The following is a 24,084-nucleotide window of genomic DNA, read 5'->3' on the forward strand; positions in this document are numbered from 1 at the left end:
ATCTGAGCCCTATATTTCCGCCGTCCGCGTCCCCTTTCCTCCTCCGCCGCTGCCGTCGCCGCCACCCTCTGATATCCCTTCTCTTTATTGTTTCTTCCTTTTCTCATCTCTGACCTACTCTCTAGCTTGAATCCACGCCGATAGCAACCATCTACCGCCTGCCACCTAAACCAGAAACCCTAGATCGCGACCGTCTAACGACGGTGCGGCGACCCTCCTCCGTTTTACTCCTATTGCTCCCCCTTTTCCCCTGTTCCGCTTTCTCATTCCATTTCAAGCACGCCTGAAGTTTGACACTTTTGAGTAGTTTGATTGCGACCAGTGTAAGTATTTTTAGAAATTGACATCTATATATGTACCAGTAATGAATTTACATTCAGAAATGCTGTTATCGAGACACAGTTGGTAGGATAATAAGATTTATCCTTAGTTTCGTAAGATTCATCTTGATTTGATGAGATGGATTGGTTGTATGTGTCGCTGTTTTTAAAGTTTGATTTAAGGTCATGAATTACATTGTTGACATGGGAACTTTATATTGATTTTCTTGTACTAGACTTTTTAACGTTAAGCAGATTGTTGTTTGAAAGTGTTCCACAGAAAATGACGATGTAGTAATAGGATGGTCAGTTCCCTTGCAACTCCAGATCAGTGATGTGTAGAAATGTAGTCATTACTCTTTTTTGTATATTTCCCTCTGATTGTTAGTGCTTATGTGTTTTTATTCAAAGTTTTGTTTGCTGGAAGGTTGAGAGTTTCTCAGTTATTTTAGTATGTAATTGGGCTGACATTATGATTTCTTTAGTTCAACCAGTAAAGGGTAAGTGTCACTTGAAATGTTACGAAATTAGTGTAGTATTCGATTGCAAAGTCAATCACAACTTTTGCCTTGCATTCGTTAAAGTTATTTGATTGATGCAACTTTCTACAGCTTGCAGATGTCGCGGGATAAGGATTATTCTACGTTTTCAAGGAAGAGGAGAGGAAAGGACTTGAAAAAATGACTAGTCTTTCGTGGAATGGAAGGATTCGGCAAAACAATTCTGGGGGTAATTGAAAATCTTTCTATATTTATATTCTATTGTAATTCTTTTAATCATTTCTTATGATGTGCCTCCGTGATCCTGAACCTGAATACTTGCCCTGATATAACCAAGTCAATGGCTAAATCTTTATATATTGTCAGAAAAGGGAAAATTACATTATAATGTTACTATTATGGTCAATACAAATTGGCCTCACTTCGTTTTCTTCAATTGATCAAAGTAGTGAATTTAGTTGCTTTAAATGAACTTAAATAATGAAGGTCATTGGTCCATGACCAATCACAACACATGTCTTAGACCTCATGTTATTTCTCCTTTTTGCCTGAGTTGGTGGTACCTTTTTTGAGATATTTACTCAAGTAAAGCTTGACAAATATGCCAGAGTGAAAAACAATCTTCTTCATCTGCATTTTAAACTCTGTATAATTAATTTGTTTTGCTGTTTTTACAGGTTACATAAACAATGGTATACTCCCAATAACAACAATCAGGCGAAAGTGGATTGCAACTACTTTGCCTTTTGTTATACTAGTTTCTTTGACTAGATCCATAACGTACTTTTCCTGCCTCATGACGAGCGACTTTAATTTCAAAAGAAATATTTTAATTTTGATAAAATAATTCATTATAATTCGTTGGCTAGCGGCCGCATCAAGGTCTTATTTTCAACTGCATCATTTTACGTCACTATAGTGTCATTCATGTATACAATAAAAAAAAAAAAAAAATTCCCCTCGAGTTGAACTTGTTTCATGCCGTCCGAGATGAGGGCTTAAGTGAAGAAATTTCGAAAATTTCCGTTGCGGCTTGAATGCTCTTGTGTTTGTGATCTTATCTCTTGAGGTTAAGACTTCTACTTCGGATTGAGCAAAAACACACAAGAGTGGGACGCGAATCGAATAACCGATCAAGAAAGAGATAAAAGTAGGGACTTATCAATATAGTTTCTGCTTCGACAATCTATGATAGGTTTTATTTTCATGGAAAGGGATGTACTTTGAGGAGATAAAAGACTTTATTGCATCTGTACTTCTGCCGAATGTTGGCGCCTCTTTGCTGCTGCAGCTTGTCTCGGGATGCACATAGAGCAGAATATTTAACGTAATGTCGATCGAGCAATGAAACACGTTTTCAATGGAGAAAATCGGGTATTTACTAATGACTTTGTTTTTGTTTGGGTGGGTTTAGCTGCATTTGTAAGACTTTGAATTTATTGAGTTAGCCTATTAGTAGAAAGTTTCATTGAATGATGTTTTATTTTGTAGAACCAAGAAAATTGCACAAGAGCAGACAGGCCCTTCTTCGGTAATCCAGATAAAAAGGTACTTTTTAAGGAATTAAAAAGTAATGTAGAGGTGCTGAATCTTCAAGGAGAATCAACAAGGTAATATTTACCGAATATACTAAATGTTTGCTATTAAAGTATTTGCCATGTTGTGTTATCTGTGTTATGTTCCATCTCAATACGTTGCATATGTTCATTACATATATTGGCCAATGACTGCAAATGGCTATTGGCCATTTTCTGTTTCCAAGGCATGTCTACATAATAACATATTGATTATCTTTGACATAGGATGGCGACGTGGATCCTAGTTGGATGGTTTTCAACCGCTGTCGACTCTAAACCCATCCACCTCAACTATTACCAAACAATGACTCAGATTTGGCAACTGGTTTGTGTACATTCTGATTATTTTCATGCATCTTAGTTTGTGTTGATTATGGAGTTTTCGTGTTAAAATACTCGGGGCCCTAAAGCAATGCAAAATTAAAGATGAAACTCGAAATAATCCTTTTGTCAAATGTGGAAATATGGTGTAGTTCTAGGCAAGTGTCAAACAAGACTTACAACTTTGAGAATGGGAAACATGTAATAACTCAGCCAAAATGTTTAGGCAGTGAATGCATTGTTTTATGAGTTATTTATAATGATTGTGTATTATGATGCCAATAAAACATTATTATTGTTCTCTGCTGTTACACAATTAGTTTTTTCCATGAAATGGTTATTTTGATGCCCATGTGATTGGATGCTCAAAATTATCTTGATCTTTCTGTCTTGAATACACAGGACTGATCTGAAACCGAAACCGAAACCTCTCGTAGATAGAAGTGGACTGAACCAACACCATGTACGGCAGTTGGATACTTATTTAGAAAGAGGAATAAATTATTTGTCCTATATTTTATTTGATTAATATATTATTTTATTTGAATAAATAAATAAATAATCAAATAAATAGTTTGTGATTAAATACAAAATAAATTGAAAAATATAATATATATCATATTTTCCTCTCCTTTCTAACGGAGGACGAAATATCAATTCTAAAAATTCTTTCTTTTATATTCTAATTCGGTTTGCGAAATCTGTTATTTCGTTCGCAATTCGTTATATCATGGGAGGCGGTGGAGGCTGATTTTGTGTTTTTTAAATTCGTTATATCTCAGATTTCGATCAAACAAATCTATTTTTCAACAGAAACTACCAGTATTTCCAGGGTCATCAAACACAAAATCTTTCAAAGGACAAAGCTCCGAACTCTCTATTTGATCCGTCTTGAACAAAGGCTAAAGAGTCTTACATGTGCACAGATAGATGGAGAATTTATCCGGTGCGCACTTTCGGTAGAAGTTCGGGTCAATTAAAATCTATTGCATGATCTAATGGAGTGTATTAAGTTTTTGGTTTGCATGCAGGTGTGTTTTTTTTCAACACAGTTTTTAAATTTTACCATTTGAATTACATTAATCTATGTGCATTAAGTTTTTGGTTTGCATACAAGCGTGTTTTTTTACACGAATTTTCCAAACTTTAATTTTTCGAAAAGGAAATCTTTTTTTCTGGTAAAATATTTATCAAATATTAGATTTAAATCAAATTGAAATATACAGTTTTAACTTAAAAGGATAAATTTTACAGACCAAAATTAAAAAATAAAATAAAAAACGCAACGTTTGCCAAATTTACTTGCGATGAATAAGTTTGGTTGAAACTGTAAATTAATAGTTGAAGCTAGAATTTTAAATGAATATAGAAACGTGTAACTTTTTTATATATATATAATATTTTTATTGATAATATAAAAATACAATCCTAATATTGATAAATAAATGTGTATAAGCGCATAAAGGGCTAAAAGGGGAAGAAAAGCTGTCCGAACCCTCAGAGAGGCGATATATACATTCTGTACTTGTTCCAATCCACAGCCTTCTTCTATTCACATCGTTTCAGTTTTGTCGATCGATCAACTGTGATTGCGCAAAATGAGCGGAGCGGGGAAGAAAGTGGCGGACGTCGCCTTCAAGGCCGGGAAGACCATCGATTGGGAAGGTATGGCAAAACTGTTGGTTTCCGATGATGCTCGAAGGGAGTTTGCCAACCTCCGCCGCGCCTTCGACGATGTCAATACGCAGCTGCAGACAAAGTTCAGCCAGGTCGATATTTCGTGCCTACTTATTCCATTTCTGGATATTAATTGTTGATTACCTTTCGTTCTGTGTCGGGTTGGACCGATTTTTCAGATCTATCGATTTTCCTTTACTTTTCGTTGTTGATTATTTGGGCGACTTGATTGTAGTTGGATTTTAGGTTTTGGTTTACGTTTTGATGTGCAATGGTCTGTTCTTTCATTTTCTAGGGTTTTTAACATTTTGATAAAATTTGGTTCAGTTTTCGAGTGAATGGCTACGATTTAGGCAATGGTGGAAGTATTGGGTTAACATTTTCATATTTTGTAAACAGTTTAGTTTTTAGACGGGATTCTGAATGGTTCATCTGGTTTACAAAATCTTGCAAGCTTTGTCTATGTTCCATTTTCATCTCATGTTTGTGACCTTGCTTTGATATTTGGCTCAAGTACGTTCCTAATTTAATTACCTTGTGTATCTACTATTGTTCTATCTGTCGAACTCACAGTAGAATAAACATATCCTGGACTTGAATTGGTTTCTTGCGTTCAATTCCATGGCAATGAATTCTAAAGTTTTTAGTTGATTTGACTATGTAGTTTCAGATTTTTTTAAGGTAGAAAGAATTAGTATGATAGACTCTTCTCACTATTTTTTACATGAAGAGTTAAATAAGTATCTTAACATTCTTATAAAGTTAACAATGTGAGACACAATGAAAGGTATGTTGGTTCGATGATACTTTTCAATATTCTGCTATTCCATTCATGTCTTTGTAATGTGTGAATTTTATATGATTTGCTGTATTTTTTAAACTTGAGTAGCTATAATATCTTCATACGAAGAAAGTGTGTATGATCTAATGAGAACAATGTGGTACTTTTGAATTTTCAATCAGTGGAAACTATAAGTTTTGGTGTGGAAACAGTGGTGCAGTCTCATTTATGTGATTTTCTGTTTTACCCTTTGTCAATACCAATTAGTATGTAGTGACTAGTCAGGAGTTCCTTTCTTGTTAAAGATGCTTAACTACGATCTTATAGTTTTCTTCTTCATTGTTTAATGCAGGAACCAGAACCCATAGACTGGGAGTATTACAGAAAAGGGATTGGCTCTCGCTTGGTTGATATGTACAAGCAAGCCTACGATGGTATATGTTTCCATATCTTATCCTTTTTGCATTTCATCTATTTGCAATTTTCCCCGAATATTGGTTAGGACTTCTCTTAGCTGGGTACTCCCTTGCAAGACTATTTCTCTATGTAACTATCTTCTCTATTTTTAAATAAAAGGATATGAAATCCTCAAGGAGACACCCGGAACAGTCCCTTTTTAATAATGTTGCAATAGTTAGGCTTTTGATATCCATCATATACCACTTTTGGGTTGTCAAGCTTCATACTAGCTAATATTGCATCAGAATGGTATAATTCCTCGTCACCTGGTTGGGATTTGTACCAAACATGACATTACACATTGACTTCTAGTTCATTTGTATTTATCAATTCATTTCTGTGCAGAGATTAAAATCCCTCAGTATGTTGACAATGTCACTCCTCAGTACAAGCCAAAGTTCGATGCCCTGGTGAGATTTCATGAATTGCATACCTTTATATATTCGTCTGTTCCAGAAGGTTCAGAAACCTCGATTATCTTTTCTAAAATAGTCTAATGGCTGGGAAACTTTTTTACAATCCTCAGAAATTCACGGGTTATCTATCCTGAATGCTAAAAAATGATGTTCTTTGAATGATTGTTGACGCAATAAATCTTGGAAATAGTATAGATAGGCGAAATAGACTGAACTGATTGTTGCTAGCACAAGGCAGAAATAAATATCTCGACACATTCAACTGACTGCTGATTGGGGAATTAATAATTATTCGAAAATCTTATATCGAAGTTTACTTGCAGTTGGTGGAGCTGAAAGAGGCCGAGGAGAAGTCACTGAAGGAGTCTGAAAGATTAGAAAAGGAAATTGCTGAAGTTCAAGATCTGAAGGTGATCAGACTTTTTTGTCTCTTTTCTTAATCTACGATTCTTTATAATTGTGTCGGCGTAAGAACTGTTCATAACACACACACACGTGTGCGTGCTGATGAGTGGCGTAACTACATGGGGGCAAGGAGGGGCTCTAGTCCCCCCTCTCCCCAACCCACCCTTAATTTTTTATTATAATTTATATAATTTTAAAATCATATATAGTAAAAAAATATTAAAAATTTTGATAAATTTTTATTTTAAAAAATACTGAAATAGTGTCATCTAATATCATATTGAATTTTCTAGTACGGTAACAATTTATAATTTGATATATTTAGTAAATATGTATATACAAATAATTCAATATATTGATACCAAAATCAATATTTTAAATTTTAGTATTTGGATATGAAATGGTATATATTGATACTGTACGGTATTAATATATACATTTATCATACCGATTTTTTGAAAAAAAAAAAATTTAGCCCCCTTTTATTAGAGTTCTGGTTCGGCCGCTGGTGCTGATGCATTTTGACGAAATTCACTTCTTGCTTTGTTGGCAACAGAAAAAGCTTAGCACCATGACAGCTGATGAATACTTTGCCAAGCACCCGGAGCTTAAGAAGAAGTTCGACGACGAGATCCGGAACGATTATTGGGGCTATGGCTACTAGGCTTCACCTCGTTGAGATCAATCACTTTTCAGGTGAAACTTTGGAGTTAGTTTTACTACAAGTGAAGAAATAAAAGAGACGAACAGAATTGGTTTTTCTCATTATTTTTCTTGGGGATTCTGAGGATTACAAAAGGATGCAGCTGATATCATCATATTGTTGCTTCCATTTTCTTACATTTGGAGAGGGGTTTTTTTTTGAAGTATTTATTAATGTCTCCTCTGAATATCTAATTTAGAAATAATCGTTTCATTTTTATGATTGAAAATGAACCATGTGGTATATATTGAGATTGTACACTTTTATCATTTCAGGTCTCACCATTTCTCCACATTTTTTCTTCCACATCGTAACTTTTCTTCTTCACCTCAACAAAAAATATATATATTTATATTTATATCAACATAAATTATTTTTACAATTAAATTTTATGAAAAATAAAATTTTATATAATTGGAAATTATTATTACTACCTACAATTGAGTGAGAACCTCTTAAAAAATTTTATTTTAATTTTACATATTTGAAAATTCATATATTTAATAAATAGTTTAAAATACACATGTATTTATCATATTTACTTTTATAATATCTAATAAAAGTAAAATTATTAATTTTTATCTACACCAATATAAATTTTCAAATGCAAAAATTACATAATTCAAATTAATTATTTTACTTCATCCGTTCTATTTTATTTGTTCACTATTTTTATTTATTTTGTTTTATTTTACTTGTCTTTTTTTAAAAAAATAAATAAGTTTTATAATCGATATTTTTTTTATTTTAATTGAATTAATTAGCTATTTTTATTTTTATTTATAATTATTTTATCATATAATAATTTTTTTAATTATTTACTTTTCTGTAATAAAATGACGACGGGGTAGCGCCGGCTGGGTAGCGTCCCCGGGGGTGGGTGGAATGCGACCAACCGACCAGAGCTGTCGGCGCGATGCCACGTGTCTCTGGGACCTACCGTCTGTTGATATGCCTATTTCATCGGCGCTTCCTCGAATGTCGTACAATTGCTTCCGACCCCCACAATTTATCCTTTGTTAACAGCCAGGCCCAGCTATAAATACACATCTAATCTCAATTTACAATGCTACTATTATTGGTTAAGACTTTAATAAGTGAGTGTATTAAAAATAGAGTGCAGACTACAAGACGCCACTACTTTGACCTTGGTTGCGTAGCGTAGGGCCTTCTGCAGAGATCACGATGCTGCTGCTCCTGCTGCTGCTGAAGAATCTTCATCCCGCACAATTGGTATCCGTGTTCGAATGATTGAATATTCTAGGAAAGTTAGGGATCGACGCCTTTTCGGGATTTGTATTTCGATTGATGTCTGAAGTCAACGAGCCGGCTGCCTGGCGGGGGCAGTTCGACGGTCTGATTGATGAGAGCGTTGGGAGGGCGAATGGGTATAGTTACAGTCCCGTCGGCGGCGGCGGAGGAGGAGGAGGAGGAGGAGCTCCGGCCGGTGATTGGCGGTTTCAGCTTCGGGAATTCGCGAAGGGGGCGGCGGAAATGAGTGTGGCGTTTGGGAAGGGAGTGAGGGATGTGGTGAAGCAGAGCGTGCTGAAGGAGGATTCGTTGATTGTGAGGAAGTTCAAAGGCCCCTGCGCGACGATTTCGAAGAAATTGGTGCTTCTGAATGAGTACTTGCCTGAGGATCGCGATCCAGTTCGTGCTTGGACTGTGATCGCCTCTGTTTGGTTTTTTGCTCTTACAGGTGTGTTTTCGAATTTTTCTTTAAGATGCGATGAAATACTGAAACTAGCAATGAATTACTGGAAAAGCAGCTGTGCTGATGAATGTGAATTTATATTTGAGCTATTTTCTGTTTTCCAAAATTCATTTGGATATTAATAGTACTGAGCTTAGAATCAGTGATCGAGGCAGCGGTTTCTAGCATTGTTCTTAGACGAGAATTTGCCTTTGTTTGGTATCTTTTCAGGTTTTGGTTAAAGTTTCTTCAGCATTTCTTTAGAATCATTTAGGCAGAGCTCTTTCTAGCATTGTTCTAGCATTTAGTAATGGCTTCCTGGAAATCATTATGTAGTTATCATTTTGTATTCCCAATATTTAAAATTCGAATGTTGGGTAAGAACAAACAAGTACCTGTATAAAAACAAACAGACATATATCTGTAGGCCATTGAGGGATCAATTCAAAAAAATTTGTGGTGAGTTGTTCACTTGATCAAGTTTGTCTCCATCAGTTTGTATGTACTTACATAATGAGCTAATTGTGCAGCTTTATTTGTAAATTTTGTTCCAACTTCGACTCCATTGGTTAAAACAATGAAGACACATCCCCCTAGTGCTAGTCTTATATTACTCCCAGATGGGAGACACTTAGCCTTTCGAGAGCAAGGTGTTCCAGCAGACCAAGCAAGATACTCGATAATGTTTTCTCATTCGTTTCTTTCGTCAAGGCTTGCAGGTAATCTCTCTTGAGGATCACTTTATATCAAAGTAGTATCTGATAAGAACCTGTGCATGACTAACAATGTTGTTTTCTTTGTGGAAACCCGATGATTAATAAAACCAGGTATTCCGGGCCTGAAGGATTCCTTATTGCAGGAGTTTGGTATACGGCTGGTGACATATGATTTACCTGGATTTGGGGAAAGTGATCCCCATCCACTTAGAGATCTCGAATCTTCAGCTATGGATATACTACACTTGTCGTATGCTCTGAATATTACGAACAAATTCTGGGTAATGGGATTTTCTGATGGAAGCAAACATGCTTGGGCTGCTCTTCATTACATTCCTGACCGTATTGAAGGTGAGCCTACTGCTTGCTACTACTTTGTGATGTTGATCGAACAGCTGTAAGGAGTTTTACTGCATAAGTTCGGATGTATATGTGCCTTTTTCTAGCTTAAACGCAATAATATTCCTGAATTATCATACTTCTGGCCTTGCCAAACTGGCATATTGTTATGTCAGCATGAATGCTCAATATTTTGCTGGGCTAGCGCTGCAATTCGACTAGATGGATTGGGTCTTGATAAATTATTGAGAGTAAACAAGAGTGCATGGTTGTATGCTGTAGAATACAACACAATATTTCCGTAGTTGAGCTCCCTTAATCCTCTAATAACAAACTCTGCAAATATATCCAATTCATGAAACTGTTGACAGTCATGCCCCCTTGATTGATTTTACTTTTCATTTGACGCCAACCGGATTTTCAAAGGTATAAGGAAAACAATGTAACTTTGGATTGAGACGGGTTTATCATTGTTGCACAAGGTTTGTTAATGTTCTACTTATGTTTTTCATAGTTTAGAAAAATGATGGGATATGTGTCATTTCTAAAATGTGTTTGTTGACGATCATTCAGGCGCTATAATGATTGCTCCGATGATTAATCCATATGAACCACACCTGGACAAAGATGAGCGACGGAGAATCTGGGGAAACTTGACAGTCAAGAAACGACTGATGTTATTTTTAGCACGGAAATTTCCTAGATTACTTCCATACTTCTACCGTAGAAGTTTTCTCTCAGGCAACCATGGTTGTATCGAAGCATGGCTCTCCTCCTCACTTGGAAAGAAGGTGAGTCCTCTTAGCTGAAAACTATACCCGAAAAAATTCTTATTTTTCTTGCAGTAAGTTGCAAAAAGGAGACAATAGATTTTCTTCTTGTTAAATTACAGAAAAAATGTTGAAATAATTTCTGTTCAGAAAAGAGCAGTCATATGTCTTCAAAATTGTATAATCTGCCTTTTCGCAAGTGTTTCATATTTCTAAGGTCACTTGGCAATTTACCCGAAAAGAAATATCCAAACATACAAGAAATTCAGTCTTATATATGCCAATTGTTTTAGTGCAAAAAACTGACATAACATTTTATGGTTGATTCTAACTAGGATAGAGCTCTGATCGAGGACAAAATGTTCAAAGATTTCTGGCAGAGGGATGTTGAAGAATCAGTTCGACAGGCAAATGCAAAGCCATTTGTGGAGGAAGCTGTATTGCAGGTTTCATATTGGGGTTTCAGCTTATCAGACCTCCAACCACACGGCAAGCGCAAGGCTAAAGGCATTCTTGCTTGGCTCAAATCGGCTTACAGACCTGCCCAAAAAGGATTGACCGGATTCATCGGTCCAGTACACGTTTGGCATGTAAGTCGACGTACTCTCTATATTAGCAGCTATTTTACTTTGGAGCTACATTTGACTCGACTTCTTTTTAGTTATGATGAAACTTGGAATTGAAAATTTGAAAATTAGTCACTCTAAAATAAGATTATCGATACCCATTTCTGAAGTTCAGAATTTTTTGGGAGTGTGAAATCAAATGGTTTTGAGCTTTATACTGTTTCTTTGAGAGAGAATTTTAAATTTATATGTATTGTGATATGAGTTCCTATTATTTGCAGAATGCAATTTATTAAGCCTAAATAGAGATATTTGGAGTTTTAGAAAATTTTGGAAAATAGTAAAATTTGAAGTATCCTATGTGGTGTTTTGGAGAGGAAAATATGACTTTGATGTGATATATATGTGTGTGTTTTTTTTCTCAAAAATTACTGTTATTGATAAATAGTGTCAGAACTTTTAGTAATTGTTGTGTAAACAGCTCCTACATTATGATCTTCCAATTCATTTATCTCATCTTCATGTCGAATAGGGAGGTGAGGATCGCGTTGTACCTCCTTCATCAAGTGATTTTGTGCGCCGTGTTCTCCCCGAAGTCATGCTACATAAGCTCCCATACGAGGGACATTTCACCTACCTGTACTTCTGTGACGAATGCCATCGACAGATCTTCTCAATCGCCTTAGGGAATCCACAGGGCCCCCTCACGCCTAAAGAGGATGCTCAACCTCCCGATGAAAATGACAACAGCAAAATAGTTACAGCAGCCGACGTGGAGAGGACATACTCGAGCGCAGATGAATTCAGGTAACCGTTAAAATTCCAGATATTATTCATTAGCCGTAAGAAGCCCCGAGGGATCTCATGATATGAATAGGCATTTTACAGCGTAAAATTTTTCAGTCGTCGTCGTATATTTCACATGAAAGTATAAAACTTTTGACAGCACAGGGTGTGAGATTGTTGATGAAAATAGCCATTAGTGTACTGTTTTTGATCCTCCAAAATTTGCATAGCATGAAAAGAGTAAATGCACTTGACTACCAAACTTCTATTCAATCCATTCCATTCCATATTGTTTTGTTATGAATCGCATAATAAATCTGCTGAGTCAAGAACAGAATGTGTTGGAATATGTTATAAATTCTTTATTGACCATAGAAAGCATCACCATGGTGATGAATTGTTGGAATGTTGTATAGATTTATTGAATCCAATTATTATTATTATTATTATTATTATTATGGATTTGTTTTTTTTTTTTTATTTTAAACATATTTCAACATTATTTACTTCATACTGTTCTAATAAAATATACTACTATTTTCTCAAAATACTCAAATTATACATGTAGAGCCATACTTACATCATAGTAAAATGAAATGCTATGAACTAAAAATATACGATAATAGTTCATAATATGAATAACATGATAAAAATTTATAGGATATATATATCATATCATAAATGATATCATTATAAAAAATGCTAATATAATTTAATATATTATGAATTGATAGAATATTACAATAATTTATATAGCACATTAATTTAATTTTATTTCACATATCAAAATATAATTGTTCTCATTTACATATAAGGTGCATTTAAGAATAAGATTATAATATATGTAGTATTCTAATGGATAATATAATCATATGATAAAATTGTTCAATATTAATTTTAATTTGTTATGTATTTATGTGACTAATTATAAATATTTAGAGAGAGAGAGAGAGAGAAACAATGTGTGGGCTATGAGCCGGCTGTGCAGGCACAGACCGGCTAAACCTAACCTTTTTCAAAACGGGCGGGCTACAAGAATCCGATCCATCTTCGCCCAGTTTGAATCTGGGCTGACCCGGCCCTAATGGCTGGACAAAACACCGATACTTTTTTACCCAATTCCGAAGGGGAATGAATATCGGCGATCCCGGACCACAGAACCAGATAGGCAAAGGGAGAAGGGCGTGGATGCAAATAAATTCATTAGTCCTGGACCTCCACATATCGGTAGTATGACTAGTATCCGCCATGTCCAACCTACACCGTAAACCGCCAGCAAAGCTCACTACTCATGCATGAGTTCCACGTGTCCCTTCACTCCTCTCTTCTTATACGCACACCTCACTTCGCCATTTTCTTCAATTTCTCCTCGGACCGAAATCTTCCGTACGGTAGTGTACCAAAAATGAGAGCGCAGAGAGCGTTGCTTTTCGCGGCACTAGCGGCGTTACTGGTAGCAGCTGCAGGCGGTTATGGAGGAAGATGGAACAGCAGAATCGAGATCGACGAAGAAGGCGGCGGTGAGGGTGGATCGCAGCGCAGGGAGGGAACGGAGCGGTTCCTGTTGCAGGATTTGAAGCACGTGGTGAAGACAGACGCAGGAGATATGAAGGTCGTTCGAGGTTTCAGCGACAAAATCGCGAAAGCGCCGATGCACATAGGTTTCATAACTATGGAGCCTCGGAGCCTTTTCATCCCTCAGTACCTCGATTCGAGTCTAATTCTCTTCATCCGGAGAGGTAACTGCTGTTCAATTGAATCGCTTGTTGATTACTTCCGCACGAACTCTGTTTGTTTTCTGTTAATCTGGTCGAAGTTCTAGCTCAACATACTTCGCTCGAACTCTGTTTTGAGCTCGGAATTGAAATTGAACGGAAATGCAGGGGAAGCGATTGTAGGGAACATACACAAGGACGAATTGGTGGAGAGAAGGCTGAAAATGGGGGATATCTACCGAATCGCCGCCGGATCGGCGTTCTATCTGGTAAACACGGCGGAGGGGCAGCGGCTGCACGTGATATGCAGCATTGCTCCGACGGAGAGCGCGGGATGGCACACCTTCCAGGTCTTTACTTCATATTTTATAAATATTATTATAATCATTTGTTTAATTAAAAATTTCATGGCCCATAGAATTTTCTTTGGTCGTTTTATTATATATTTACTTTTTTTTTCAATATCAATGTTTGATTCTATGCTAATCTTTAGAATGCAGTAGACAAGGCATGTGTTCTTTTAGTTGCTGTAGAATTGTGTGATGTTTTTGTTGAGGTGGTTTTTATTAGTTTCAAAATGTTCTTATTGGAGAGAATAGTTAGTTTTTATGCAAAAAAATGTGGATAATTTTTTTTTTTATTTTTTTGAAAAATGTGTAAAAACAAACAAACCGGTTCCATGGGAGAATTTAGACTAAAATTTCCTACCTACATTTAAGGATGGCCAATGCACACACAAACACACACACACACACACATATATATATATATATATATATTGAGGGAGTTTAATGAATATTAGTATGGCCTAGTGGGACGTTTTCTAACACAAGTATGGATGCATATAAATTTATTTTGTTACATGGATGTACATTAGGTTTTTCTATTCAACTTGATTATTTAATCATAAGTTGTTCAATTGGTAGAAGTTGTTGATTAATCATAAATATGTAGGAAGTTTTTTCTATTCATGATTAATCATAAACACGTACAAGTTCTTGATTATTTAATCATAAGTTGTTCAATTGGCAGAAGTTTTTCTATTCATGATCTATATAGAAGAACTCATTTAAATAATGTCATGATATTGTGATTCCATCACAAGAAGTAATTTATAAACTTGATGCAAGCATGTGTGTGTGTGGATGTTCTAGCAGAAATATAACTATGCACAATGTTCTAACATATGATATTTTAATTTTCCAACAAATGTCACAGCCCTTCTACATCGGAGGCGGAGCATTTCCAAGATCAGTTCTCGCCGGATTCGATCACACAACATTGTCGACGGCGTTCAATGCAAGATGAACAGCTCATCCACTACATTTCATCAGTTCCATATTATCATCTACTTGACTACATATCTGAATTCTAAGAACAACAATTTGGCGCAGGTCTCGGAAGAAGAGTTGGGGCTGCTGTTGACAGGCCAAGATGAAGGCCCCATTGTCTATCTATCGAATTCGCATCCACCTGGTGTTTGGTCCAAATTCTTGAACATGGATCGGAGCCGAAAGCTGGTGCACATGAAGCGCATTCTCCAAATGAAAGAAGATGATCATGAAGCAGATGGGCAATACTACCAGGCAGCATGGTCATTCAGGAAGATCTTGGCCTCTATATTTGGATCTGTAAACGAGAGGAGAGGTGACAGGAAGGGCGAAACGGGAAAAGGACCCGATGCATATAACCTCTACGACAGAAAGCCCGACTTCAAGAACGATTATGGATGGAGCCTTGCCTTGTATAACTCCGACTACGGACCTCTTAAGCACGATGACATCGGCGTCTACCTTGTTAATCTTACTGCGGTAAATTCCCTACCCAAAGAACTAATTTACCCAAAGAACTTTACATACATTAAGATCCATTCATTTATTTATCTTTTATATAGGATATCGAGTAGCATAAGGTTTAAATTTTTGACACTAGGAATAGACAACATGATGCTAAACTAGGATCATGCTTTACATCTTAAATGGTTCTTGGTGTAGCGTATTGGGTATATAGGGAGCTAATTTGCTCTTTTATCCCGGTCGGGATTACATGCTTCCACTAGTTATTAGTATAGACAATAGTATACTTAGACTGGACTTTGATTTTGGGTTGTAAAGATTTTTCTTATCTTATGGAATCAGGGATCGATGATGGCTCCTCACTTCAATCCAAGAGCGAGCGAATTCGGGGTAGTATTGAGAGGATCGGGAACGATACAAATAGTGTATCCCAACGGAACACTAGCAATGAACGGCAAGGTAGGCGTGGGAGATGTCTTCTGGGTGCCACGCTACTTCCCGTTCTGCCAAATAGCGTCGCGCACCGGCCCGTTCGAGTTCTTTGGGTTCACGACAAGTGCATCCGACAACAAACCTCAGTTCCTAGTCGGGCAGGGGTCGCTCATCCACACGATGAACGGAGCCGAATTTGCAGCAGCTTTTGGGGTGTCCGAGGAGAGGTTGGATGAGATGATAAATGCACAGAAGGAATCAAGAATCCTCCCATCACCCACTGTTGCCCCACCAGACAGGCAAGAAGAAAGCTCCATTGGCATTGTAGCAATGGAATGAATGATGATACACATAGATGGATTTTGGTAAGAGATCAATCTACTCTGTTCTTACTTTTCTGGTTTATTGTGAATAAATCCAATGTTGGAACCTATACTTGTCTGGGCCATCTATGAGAACTACTTGTATATTATATCTATGCTGATGGAGCTAAGATGTGAATAATATACAGCACACTAGAAAGAAAGATACAATACCAAACCGACCATAGGGAAAATAATGGCTTGAAGAGGCACCTATATCCTCTCCCCATGTCTAGTATGGGTGTATTTGTTTGAAAGTTTGAATTTTTTATTAGAATTTAAATAATAAATTGTAAAATTAATTGATAATATAACATAATATAAAAATAATTAGTAAAAATTTTGAGTTAATAACCATTGATGTAAAATAAAAATTAATTTATTCTATAATATAGAAATAGAAAATAAAATTTTAATTTGTTATTTTGAAGAGAAAATCTTTTATTAATAGTAAAATTTTTTAAAAACTTGATAAAGCATAGTATATTTTAGTCAAGAGCATACTACGAGGATAGCACTAACTATGTCAAAGAAACAGGAATATAAATAAAAGCAAAAACTCAACCACAATAAAATAGAAGGCATAAAAAATAGAATATAATTGTAAAAAAGACAGCAATATTTTAAATCGAAAGTCTGGCCGAATATCATAAAAAACCAAAACAAAATATAAAGACACATACAAAGTGGGTGTGCCGTCGACCACCACTGCCACGCCCATCATCCTCAAAGAGAACTCAGTGGACAGCAGCAGCAAAAAACAACCCCATCTGCAGTACCTCAACATTGTCTCCAAAAACATGAAGAAAAAAAAGAAAGCTAAAACAAAAACATGTCCCATAATCATCACGATGGCATAAATAAAGAAAACATACTTAAAATGTTGCGGGCAAGAACAGTCTCACAGTCTCTTCACTTGGCACCCTTCTTGGCAGCTGCCTTGGTCACCTTCGCACCAGACGGGTCCTTCTTCTCCACGTTCTTGATAACGCCAACAGCAACCGTTTGACGCATGTCGCGCACAGCAAAACGGCCGAGAGGAGGGTACTCGGAGAAGGTCTCCACAACCATGGGCTTGGTCGGAATCATCTTCACCATTCCAGCGTCTCCGTTCTTCAGGAACTTGGGCTCCTTCTCGAGCTCTTTCCCAGATCGTCTGTCGATCTTGGTGACAAGTTCGGCAAACTTGACAGCAATGTGAGAGGTGTGGCAATCGAGGACAGGGGCGTATCCGTTGCCGATCTGGCCAGGGTGGTTCATGATGATGACTTGGGATGTAAAGTTGGAAGCCTCCTTGGCGGGATCGTCCTTCGAGTTGGAAGCAACGAAACCACGCTTGAGATCCTTGACTGCGACATTCTTAACATTGAAGCCGACGTTGTCACCAGGGAGAGCCTCCTGAAGGGCCTCGTGGTGCATCTCAACAGACTTGACTTCAGTGGTCAAGCCGGTTGGGCCGAATGTGACGACCATACCAGGCTTGAGGACACCAGTCTCGACACGGCCGACGGGAACAGTTCCAATACCGCCGATCTTGTAGACATCCTGGAGTGGGAGCCGGAGGGGCTTGTCTGATGGCCTCTTTGGCTCCTGAACTTGGTCGAGAGCCTCGAGCAGGGTAGGGCCCTTGTACCAGTCGAGGTTGGTGGATCTCTCGATCATGTTGTCGCCCTCAAATCCGGAGATGGGGACGAAGGGAATTTTGTCGGGGTTGTACCCGACCTTCTTCAGGTATGAAGACACTTCCTTCACAATTTCATCATACCTAGCCTTGGAGTATTTCGGTGTGGTAGCATCCATCTGCAGAGAAGTAGAAAAAAGACATGTTAGGTATGGAAAGTGTAATTATAGAAATGTAATTGATTGAATTGATTGCTTGCCTTGTTGCAGCAACAGATCATTTGCTTGACACCGAGGGTGAAAGCAAGGAGAGCGTGCTCTCGGGTCTGACCATCCTTGGAAATACCAGCTTCAAAACCACCAGTGGTGGAGTCGATGATGAGGACAGCACAATCAGCCTGGGAGGTTCCCGTGATCATGTTCTTGATAAAGTCACGATGTCCGGGGGCATCAATGACAGTGCAGTAGTATTTGGTGGTTTCGAACTTCCAGAGAGCAATATCAATGGTGATACCACGCTCACGCTCAGCCTTGAGCTTGTCGAGCACCCAGGCGTACTTGAATGACCTCTTGTTCATCTCAGCAGCCTCCTTCTCGAACCTCTCGATCACACGCTTGTCAATACCGCCCAACTTGTAGATCAAGTGACCGGTGGTGGTCGATTTCCCGGAGTCGACATGGCCAATGACCACAATGTTGATGTGAACCTTCTCTTTACCCATGACGGATTTTGTAATGAAAAGCTGTTTAAAAATACACAAATCGTTAAATAAATAACAGCTTTGGAAAAACAATAAGAACATACAAGAAAGCGTCAAAGTAAACTCTTTTCTCACCAAATTTAGATTTTAAATTTAAAGTAAATTTAAAAATTAAAAATTAAAATAAAAAAGACAGTTCTTCCTAGATCTACAAAAACTGCTGCCTCGACCGGAAGAGAAATGGCAACGAAGTCAACATGCGAGTAATAATCGGAAAACATGCAACACTAGATTAGATTAAGCAACAACTACAGATGTTTTCCAATACCGAGGCAAGAGCATACAACAATAATCTACAAAACGTCAACAAACACCGATAGTTTGTTTTATAGATTTAGGCATCAGCTCCGGCAATCGTTACAGGTAATTCAACGAATCTACTACATATATTCGCACAGCATAGCATTCAGATTATAGATCGATGAAACACAAACAAGTTGCATACATGTTTCATGCCAAAAAAACCCTAACTTCTTCACAGATCTAGAACGATACCTTCAGATTAATCACGAAATCGATACAAACAAAATCCTCCGAGCATAAACAGCAAACTATAGACACAAATAGAGCTATACTCCAACGAACAAAGCATAAACCAATAGTTACCTCAACTAGACAACGCTTGCACGCAAAGAACTCTCTGTGCCGCCGCCGATTGCAGAGAGCGTTCGCAAAATGAGTGAGCTGTAGAGAGGAGGATTTCAGCTGAAGAAGGTCTTATATATAACGAAGTTTGTGGACTCGTGTAATTAGGGTTTTTGCTCCACCGTTCGATCAACCATGATCTGACGGTGAGGAAACGATCTTTATGACCTAGATTCTTGTTCGGCAAGAATTGAGAGGCATTTGCCCTAATGCCGTTTTCTGCGGCTGCATGCGTGAATTATCGTAATTGCCCTTGCATAATTTGTTAATTTACATCATTAAGTGGGATATGGCATGGCAGTGGATAATGTACAGGATTTGATAATAGTACTAAAGATTATTTTGTCTTTTTTTACATTATAATAATTAAAGATAATAATATTGATATAAATAAATAAAAATTTAACAGTATGTATAACGTGTAATGACATTTATGATTACTAATAAAAATAATATTTTTTATTATTTGAACTATTACAATAAATACTTTTTGAATTAGTGGATATATAGTTGAAGTTTATATATATATAGTCTCTTCGTCAATTGAAATGTTACCACTTTCTATTTTCGTTCGTCCCAAAACAAGGTTATCATTTTCTAATTTAATAATTGTATTATCTACTTCACATAATAAATACTCTTTCAACTTACAATATATTACACAAATGTCATTACTTTTATATTACACCATACTAATAGGGGTATTTTTGTCTTTTTTACTATAATCGAATATAATACTAATATTAAAAAAAATCTACGTGCAAAAATCTACGGATGGAGTATAAGTTTATTAAATATTAGTATAATATATGTTTTTTTTTTGTTTTGTTTTGAGTAAACTTTTAAATTTTTTAATTTAAGGTTCAGTTTAAATATTATTTTAATACGGTGTTTTACGACAAATAATAATGTTTTTTATAAATAAAATATCTGCTAATAAAATATTACTGATTTTGTGTTTAAAATAAAAATCAAATACATCAATGTGAAGTTGGGAATTGGTATTGTTTGTATTTTAAAATTGATATTGAATTAATCATTGATTTTGAGTTGATTTAGGTTTAAAATTAATTCGAAATAAATGATTTAGTTTTTGTTTAAATGATATTTTAATAAGATATTGTTAACGATGAAATAACGTGTTTTAAATAAAAAATGTACTAAATGAATAATGTGAATTTTAATTTAAAATGATAAAATAGTAAAAATAATGATTAAATTAAATACTCTTATTTGATTTTTATTTAAGTTCTTTTTTTTTTTTTCTAATATTGTTATATCTAATGCTTATTTTATTTTTGTGTTCGATTAGTCGAAACTATTTGCTTAGATAGTAGATTGTGGGTATGAATCCAACAGAAGAAAATATAGGAAGAGAAAGACATGATGAAAATCAAATCGTCGAGAGTTTTGTCATTAGATTACAATATGATTTTCATATCTAATGCTTATTGATATCATGTTAAAATTATTACATTATTTGTTTCACTTAATTTGTCACCATCTTTTTATTTTTGTCCGATCCACATAATTTGTCCATTTTTTAAAAAATATAAGTATACATTTTAATAGCATTGTAAAATTCATAATTTATACATTTTTTATTTTAATTATACATTTAGTTATTTTAATCTTAATTTATAATTATTTTTACTAAATTATAATTATTTTCACTAATATACTTTTTAATTATTTACTAATTATATAATACTTAAAACTATAATTATGTGTCTAAGCTAAATGGGATATTTGACTTAAACTTAGGAAGTATAATTTATGTGAACTTTGATTATGATCTAATTCAAAATACTCCATAATAAAATAAAATTAAGAGGTTGGTGACTGATTAATTAGTTAGCATTTGAAAACACAAAAGGATTTGTTCACTTTAGTATTTCTAAATGAAGCGACATCTCATAAATATTATTGTAAAAAATAATATACACGTACATTAATACATTTATTCATATAAAACTAATAATTTAACAAACAAATTTAGTATTTTTTATATTAGTAATATAATTATTCGTTCGTACATAACGGTTAAAAAAACCGCAAAGTGAACAATTTCGAAGAATGTGTTGAGTTTTTATAATGTAGAATTATTTTTGTAGGCTTGAAATATATTTAAACTAGTAAAATATTTTGAGTATGCCTCGTATCAATATTTAGGAAAAATGTTTGGATTATAATGTCAATAAGAGTTTGAAAAAACAATCAAATACATTTTTGGACGTGTCTCAGATTTTAACTAACTGTTTATTCCACACTATTAATTTATTCTCTTACGGAGTCTTCATCTGTTGTTGCTGTATATTCGCTCGATGTTGTTGGGCTTTCGTTTTGACCTTGCTTTTCATAGCCCGATTTTGTTGAACTATGCTTTTGGATTAGCTCTCGAGCTTTGGAGTTTTTCAGTTTGATCAGATCTCGATTCTTTATAATAAATTTGGACTTTGTTCATGTAAAAATTCTTTGATTCGAAGAGTTTCGAGACGAGGATAACAATATTATTCCAACATTGCTTAAACATGTGTGTTTGTTTAGGATGTTTTTTTTTTTACGAATTCTACTTAATTTTTATTATTTATCAACTTTAAAAGGAAAAAAATATCAATTTAAACATATATTTTTTATATTATATTAAAAATTATTTTTATATTAAAAATATTATCATATTATACAACTATTCAAATTCAATTTTTTATTATTTAAATCTCAAAACAAAAATAAATCTCCAAACAAATGCATCATAGATAATTTTTACTATTTTTTCAAATATAAAATCAAGCATTTAACTTTTATTTATATATATATATATATACATTATAATAAATATTAAATTTAAATTCAAAATATAATAGCAAAGTTTATTATTTTTATTGGTATCATATCAAAACTCAAAATCGTATCCTTCAACCAAACACATCTGTATACGTGGATGGAGATTATTTGGAATCAATATATAATTTTGGTATGAAAATATCTAATTGATTTATAACAGAAAGAAGGATCAATTATCCGTACAACGCTGCTCCCTATAAATAGAGCAGCCGTACGAGGCACACATAGTTACAGAAAAATACTACTATTGTTAATTCATTCCATCTATTTCTGCAATGGAAGGTCTCTGTTTCGATGCCCCATCTTACTCCGAATACATGGACGACTTGAACTACAGCCAGGTTTGATTGATTTTTTCCTTTTTTTTTTTTTTCTCGCAATAGAATTTGTGTTCTCTCTCTTGTGTGTGTGTGCTCTGTTTTCTTCTAGATTTTTTTTTTTTTTTTTTAACGATTTCTGTGGAATTAGGGATTCTATGTGACGCCGAGCAAAGACGGTTCTTCGATGGTCGGAGCAATCCGTCGTGCCGGAGAATGTTCCGCCGCCAGCGAGCATTACGTTAGGGCGGAGCGCGCGGCTAGGTTTGCGGTGGAGGAGCACAACAATGCAGCCGAAGGTGAAACCGGATTGCCGTTGAAATTCGTGAGTATCGTGAACCTCAACTTGCAACCTTCCGCCAAAGTTATCTACTACATAACTATGGAGGTAGTGGATACCGCCGGCGAGAAGAGCCATTACCAGGCCAAAGTGCGGGAGAATCTCTGCAGCAGTTACAGAGTCTATATCTTCAGATCTGCACCGTACAACTTGAAATCTGCAGGTTAGTTCAATCAATCCTCGATTTTCTAACGAACTACCTTATTAACAAATTTCATTAGTCGTGAACAATGAAATAAATTTTTATACACTGATATTGCAGATAAAACTGAAAAAAATCTATGTTGCACTGTGGTTGATAACTTGCTACCATGGATGGATGAGAGCTATTTATACTACAAGGCCTTTTATAAAATCAAACACGAGGTTTGAAAATTTCATCAATTTCAACATCTCAAATCAAACTATGCAATCTAAATTATGCAATTCATCTGTATATATGTTACCTGTTCAGATTTTGGGCATCGAAGTGATGCGTAACGAGAACAGAGGTGTTCTGTGGTTCAAAAACCGTGAAGAATCGAAGAAGCTCTTGAAGAGTTACATTGGAAAAGTGATGCCATGCACTAATATGTCACGTGAGTTTGCTCTGATTAGTAATTAGTTTTTTTTTTTTTTTTTTTTGAGGAACTTTGAGGTTTGTATTATTTAATAAATTTAATTTTGATTTAAATAATATTTTTAGATTATCTTTTTGCAACTTCAAATATGTAAAAATTTGTATGTAGATGGAATCATAGATTCCCATATCTTTTGGCCTTCCTATCGATAAGTTTTTTGGAATGAATATATATATATATATATAATGTCCTTATTGTATTACCTAAGGATGTTATTATTGCTACTATTATTATTTTATTATTTTATTTATTTGTTAAAAAAATGAAATTAAAATACACAATAGTTTGTGCTATTTAAATTTTGATTTGAATAATAGCTTAATATTAGTAGATTTGCATTAAAATATTAATACTTCAAAACTAAATTTTAAACCATCAAATAATTATTTAAATTTAAATTTTTATTATTCAAAAATTTAAATTCACAAACAAATAGACTCTATATTCCATTTTTTATTATTCAAATATTGAAATCCAAACCCATAAACAAAACACACCTCTAATTTTTTATTATTTAGATTTTATGTTCTCCAAATAAATAAACTTTTGTTTTATAAAACATTCGATCAAATATTATTTTAATATCAAATTCAAACTTTTCTC

General features: G+C 35.1%; 5 protein-coding genes and 1 long non-coding RNA gene across 7 annotated transcripts; 5 read left to right on the plus strand and 1 right to left on the minus strand.

The window, feature by feature from the left end:
• Positions 1–25: 25 nt before the first annotated feature.
• On the plus strand, positions 26–3,376 carry LOC127259421 (uncharacterized). 2 transcript variants are annotated; one of them, XR_007840499.1, is made up of 6 exons: positions 26–323; positions 932–1,049; positions 1,498–2,194; positions 2,312–2,430; positions 2,623–2,722; positions 3,121–3,376. It is a non-coding gene; the product is annotated as an uncharacterized LOC127259421 (long non-coding RNA). The 2 variants fall into 2 exon arrangements; XR_007840498.1 differs by lacking the exon at positions 3,121–3,376 and having other exon boundaries at positions 27–323; positions 2,623–2,978.
• Positions 3,377–4,174: 798 nt separating this feature from the next.
• On the plus strand, positions 4,175–7,428 carry LOC127259419 (ATP synthase subunit d, mitochondrial). Its single transcript, XM_051286750.1, has 5 exons — positions 4,175–4,487; positions 5,529–5,610; positions 5,981–6,045; positions 6,375–6,461; positions 7,013–7,428. The coding sequence occupies exons 1-5, from the start codon at positions 4,317–4,319 to the stop codon at positions 7,118–7,120; spliced, it is 513 nt and encodes a 170-aa protein (XP_051142707.1). The 5' UTR covers positions 4,175–4,316; the 3' UTR covers positions 7,121–7,428.
• Positions 7,429–8,234: 806 nt separating this feature from the next.
• LOC127259992 (uncharacterized) lies at positions 8,235–12,467 on the plus strand. Its single transcript, XM_051287612.1, has 6 exons — positions 8,235–8,858; positions 9,383–9,571; positions 9,680–9,919; positions 10,481–10,698; positions 11,013–11,267; positions 11,776–12,467. The coding sequence occupies exons 1-6, from the start codon at positions 8,468–8,470 to the stop codon at positions 12,052–12,054; spliced, it is 1,572 nt and encodes a 523-aa protein (XP_051143569.1). The 5' UTR covers positions 8,235–8,467; the 3' UTR covers positions 12,055–12,467.
• Positions 12,468–13,375: 908 nt separating this feature from the next.
• On the plus strand, positions 13,376–16,450 carry LOC127260158 (vicilin-like seed storage protein At2g28490). The gene is made up of 5 exons (XM_051287850.1): positions 13,376–13,768; positions 13,913–14,094; positions 14,963–15,043; positions 15,139–15,555; positions 15,883–16,450. The coding sequence occupies exons 1-5, from the start codon at positions 13,435–13,437 to the stop codon at positions 16,309–16,311; spliced, it is 1,443 nt and encodes a 480-aa protein (XP_051143807.1). The 5' UTR covers positions 13,376–13,434; the 3' UTR covers positions 16,312–16,450.
• Positions 16,451–16,955: 505 nt separating this feature from the next.
• LOC127260159 (elongation factor 1-alpha-like) lies at positions 16,956–19,460 on the minus strand. Its single transcript, XM_051287851.1, has 3 exons — positions 19,322–19,460; positions 18,215–18,697; positions 16,956–18,134 (listed from the first exon to the last, which is right to left on the minus strand). The coding sequence occupies exons 2-3, from the start codon at positions 18,674–18,676 to the stop codon at positions 17,247–17,249; spliced, it is 1,350 nt and encodes a 449-aa protein (XP_051143808.1). The 5' UTR covers positions 18,677–18,697; positions 19,322–19,460; the 3' UTR covers positions 16,956–17,246.
• A 2,979-nt stretch (positions 19,461–22,439) lies between these two features.
• Positions 22,440–23,465, plus strand: LOC127259465 (uncharacterized). The gene is made up of 4 exons (XM_051286823.1): positions 22,440–22,545; positions 22,673–23,024; positions 23,124–23,227; positions 23,316–23,465. Exons 1-4 carry the CDS (start codon positions 22,480–22,482, stop codon positions 23,463–23,465), a joined length of 672 nt encoding a protein of 223 aa, XP_051142780.1. The 5' UTR covers positions 22,440–22,479.
• The last annotated feature ends 619 nt before the right edge of the window (positions 23,466–24,084 follow it).

Source organism: Andrographis paniculata, unplaced genomic scaffold (assembly GCF_009805555.1).
Source record: "Andrographis paniculata isolate CXL003 unplaced genomic scaffold, ASM980555v1 Contig60END, whole genome shotgun sequence".
Lineage (NCBI taxonomy): Eukaryota > Viridiplantae > Streptophyta > Magnoliopsida > Lamiales > Acanthaceae > Andrographis > Andrographis paniculata.